General features: G+C 50.5%; 1 protein-coding gene across 2 annotated transcripts in view; it reads left to right on the top strand.

The window, feature by feature from the left end:
• Positions 1 to 1665: 1665 nt before the first annotated feature.
• The window catches only part of Rgs9 (regulator of G protein signaling 9), a 75961-nt gene continuing 73271 nt past the window's right edge, over positions 1666 to 4355 (top strand). For both annotated transcript variants that reach the window (XM_005350646.2, XM_026780378.1), the window contains exon 1: positions 1666 to 1864. In XM_005350646.2, coding sequence (XP_005350703.1) covers positions 1808 to 1864 — 57 coding nt within the window. In that variant the 5' untranslated portion in view covers positions 1666 to 1807. The remainder of the gene's footprint in view (positions 1865 to 4355) is intronic.

The raw sequence follows: 4355 nt of genomic DNA, 5'->3' as shown, positions 1-4355 counted from the left end.
CAGAGATCCGCCTGCCTCTGCCTCCCGAGTGCTGGGATTAAAGGCGTGCGCCACCACCGCCCGGCTGTTTTTGCCCTTCTTTATTCCTGAACAATTTAAGTTCCCAATCCTTCATTCCAGGAAGTCACTTCTATTTTCTCTACTCAGAAATTACAGAATTAAGGCATGCTGGTGCTGGGAGGAACCTCGGATTTTGTTTGCTTATGTGTGTTCTGTGTAACGTTAAGCCCAGAAGACGTTCCGTGAAGAAAAGTCAAGACAGTCCAGCTCTTTCCTGGGATCCCGGCTCATAGAAGGGACACACTTCTTGGAGGTCTGCTTTGATTGGCAGGAACTCTGGTCCTCTGCACCAGCCGACCCCTGGAGAGCTCAAATCCTCTCCAGTGAAGGGTTTCCTGAAAGGGCTCCGAGGGCAACCAGCCATGAGCCCTTTGACATTGTTTGCAAGCTTGAGTCATGTTATGTGAATATGTATGTGAGCATGCTTTCTGATTGTCCATAGCTTTCAACAGATTCTTACAAGTTAATCTGACCTGAAAGAAAAGAATGGATAAGGACTTATATGCTAACGGCAGTTGACTGAGCCCCACCAGGGCAAATCTCTTTGTTCTCTTCCAAGTTAGACATGTTACATGCTACGTTGGATGTCCATCCTGCTTGTGTAGACAGGAGAAAGTACTCGAAGACATGACCAAGCTGGAAAGGTCCTGATGACTAATCAGGGGCTTTGTCCTTTCGTTTTCTAGATATGTGTTACTATAGGCCCATCAACTGGCAGCACATAGGGGAGGCTATGAATGTGTGTAGTGAACAGATACTCTCGAGGCCTCTGCTCTGCTTCATCTGCTCAATTTTTAGCTTAATTTAAAAGTACTCTTAAAGTCTATTAAGGACAAACGAATGCAATCAGCAGGAATGAGAAATAAAATGTGATTTTCCTAAGGATACATATTAATGAGTACATGTAGACTTCCTTTGCCTTCCTCACTTCCGGCCACACCCCTCCCGACCTTTCTTCGAGGCAGGGTTTCTCCGTGTAGCTCTGGCTGTCCTGGAACTCGCTCTGTAGACCAGACTGGCCTCATACTCAGAGACTTGCTGGGATTAAAGACGTGTGCCATCACCACCCGGCTGCTTCTTCCCCTCTTGTAATCAACGTCTTACCAATTAGTCTACTTTTGGGGTCAATAAATAAAAGTCCACATCTTATTTTTTTCTTAAATATTTATTTAAGAACAACCCCAGCGTTACTCATCTATTAAATGCTCAATGGACGCTTATACCAGATATCACGAACCTGTTTAAAATGTTGCTACTCTCATGAAGGAATTGTTAACGCTAACTTATCCAAGGATGCCCAACTCTTCTGCAAGCCGGCATGGGAAAGTCCCGTTTCCGGTGTGCTTTGTTGGTGAGTGCTTCGTCTCATTTCTCTACAGACTCCTTTTAGGTTAGCAGGCTCACACACCTTGGGACAGACGCTCTAGTTTCAGCATCCCTAATTGGCCCTTCCTACCTGATGCTTGGTCCAGGTGGAGCGGGACGCCGCCCCCTGGTGGCAAGTAGGAACCCGCGCAGTGCATGCTAATGAGCGCGTGGCGCTGCTCGCTGATTGGTTGGCGCGAATTCCAGCTGCTTTGCATGTCGGCGGGTGCGAGGGCAGAGTCGAGGGGCGGCGAGCATCCTGGGCCCTGGGCGCTCAGCTCTCGGCGCCTCCCCGTCCACGCCCAGGCTGGCTTGTGAACTTGGGGGTTTTCCCTTTTCGCTCCCAGTCGTGTTGTGGTCGTGAATTCATCCAGGGTCCAGAATGACGATCCGACACCAAGGCCAGCAGTACAGGCCGAGGATGGCTTTTCTCCAAAAGGTACCCCGGGTGTCCCCATCTGGACCCTGGCAGGTGGGCGGGGACCCAATTTGTGGAGTGTCCAAGAGAAGATTGGGCAGGGGCAGAGGGCGTCCCTCTAGGTGGGTTCACACTGCTCAATTGTACTACATTACTTTTTTTTTTTTTTTTTTTTTTGCTATATGTGGTTGCATTTAAAAACTATAATGATTTTCGCGTAAACTGTTTATAGTAGAGAATTTGAATGCAGCCGTGATGGTCGGCTGGAGGCCGAAAACAACCTGTTACTCATAGAGGAGGGTGCTTGAGGCTGCGCGGGGATATGAGAGAGCTGATATTGTTACAAGGTATCAGCTACTAAATGAATATTTCGAGCATTTTCCCCAATACTGAACAGCAGGATTCCCCCCTCCGTGTGTGTGTGTGTGTGTGTGTGTGTGTGTGTGTGTAAAAGACCAGGAAAATGTTGTGATCTGAGGGTTTGAGAGCCCCCCCCCCTTTTTGAGGTTGTATTTTCTGTACAGTCTGAACCTTTTCCTGTCGATGGCAAATGGCCAGCACAGGGTGTCTGTTCACGATGGACATGGGGGAGGTGGAACGCACCTATGGAGTGATGTGTCTGGGGGCAAAGTGGTTCATTTTGTTCTGGGCTTTTGAGTTAGAAAGCGTGGGAAGGGACACACAGGGGCTTAGGTCCCAGGTCACTTGTCTATCCCCCTTCTGGCTCATGCCACTTTTCACGGTGCGGTGTGAAATAGGATTATCCTATTGAGCAGAATTAGCCCAATGCTTTGTGACAAGCTGGGTTCTGTCTTAAGCCCCTGCGGCTTAGCAACTGGGTGCAGCTGGTGACTAACTGTCCTAATCTACACGATGGTAAAAGCAGGACAGTCCTGGGAACATGGGGACATTCGTCATACCTAGTTGTCTTCCGGAGGCCAGGTAGCAGAGGTAGGTAGGTGTGAGGGTCATGCTGAGAACAGAAAGCAATATTGTCTTATTCCGACGCGTAAGCAGTCAGTTCCCAGCGCTTAAAAGGACAAGAAGTCTGCCGTTCAAAAGTAAAGCATCACCTTTAGACTGTGCCCCAGGACTGTCTTCTCCTCCCATGCAAGACAAGACAGGCTGGCTTGGAGGTTCAGAGCACCTGTCCGGAGCACTCATGCTCACTGAATGCAAAGCATCCTTTGCCTCGGCTTTCTGAGTGGAGTCTTGCTCTCTACCGCCATGCCCCCAATCTTAGCATATTTTACCTCCACCCAGCCTTCCCCACCCCCATCCCCAGTCCCCTCACCTCCTTTCCAGTTTGTCTTCTTTCCCCCTCCATGTCACCTTCCTCACCTCTACCTCAACCCCCTTGCCTCTATTTCATCTCCCATTTACCTCTGCCTTAACCCCCCACCCAAGCCTGTTCTTCAACACAGCCTCTGCTCTCAGCCAGCTGTATGAACCTCATTGCCTCCCCACTCCTCTGTGATGTCCTTCATACACATTGCTTTTCTCTCCCAAACTGAGTGACCTCTTTCACGTGGTCCTCCCTATTGGCTTCCTGGGCTCATGGGATACTGTACCCCTCTTTGCAGCCTGGCTTCTTAAGGTCCCTAGTCCACTGTCTCTCTGGCTCTGCTTTCCACCCAATTCCCACTCCTGCCCTCCCAGAGTAAGAGCACAGCAGCCCTGGCACTCAGAGCGGCCACTCATGGATGTTCTTGTTTCTGTAGGAACCCCATACCTTTCCAGACATCCATGGGAACATCCCTTTCCCCCTCTGCCCAACTCCCACCCCTCTGTGAAGCAGGATCTTCTGATTCCAGCGAGAGCGATTTTCCTCTTTGGGTCTACGGACTCTGTCCTCCTCACCCACAACATTGCTTCCTGCATGCCCTGTGCTGGCAAGGATCTTGTCTGCATCCTGTCTGGTGTACACTTGGGTCCTGGGTTGGATCACAGAACCCCTTAGGTCATCAGACAGGGTAGAGCCCTACAGAACCTCAGGAGCCTGTGGTAGGAGATCCTCAGCCATTTCCCCCTGAGCTAGACAACCAGACTTTTAGAGGAAGGCCCGGACCAGCCGAATGTGGACCCAGGTGCAGGTACCGGTCCTCACCCATCCAGTGTGTACTATGAAGTGTGCTGAGTCCAAGGTGGCTGAAGCTTCCCACACATTATCTCATTTATTTTGGCAGACAGTGGCTACTCTCCCTTACAGGGAAGGGTACTGAGGCTCAGAAAGGTGAGGCGACTTGTCAGCCATACAACCGCAGGTGGAACTTGGAAACAATACAGGAGTGGGCCGGTCTGCGCAGGTGTGATACAGGGGGCCGAGTTTTCCTATGGTGTAGGACAGCTGAGGAGCTGGTGAGAAGCTTGTGCGCTAGAGAGACACCGAGCTGAGAAGGGAAGGGCAGATGGGAGAGTCTAGACAGGCAGGCAGAGAGAGAGAGAGAGAGAGAGAGAGAGAGAGAGAGAGAGAGACAGAGAGAGAGAGAGAGAAACAGAGACAGAGACAGAG

This window comes from Microtus ochrogaster, chromosome 7 (genome assembly GCF_000317375.1).
Source record: "Microtus ochrogaster isolate Prairie Vole_2 chromosome 7, MicOch1.0, whole genome shotgun sequence".
Taxonomy (NCBI): Eukaryota; Metazoa; Chordata; class Mammalia; order Rodentia; family Cricetidae; genus Microtus; species Microtus ochrogaster.
The sequence above is the reverse complement of the archived record's forward strand: the minus strand, read 5'-3'. Positions and strand labels throughout refer to the sequence as shown.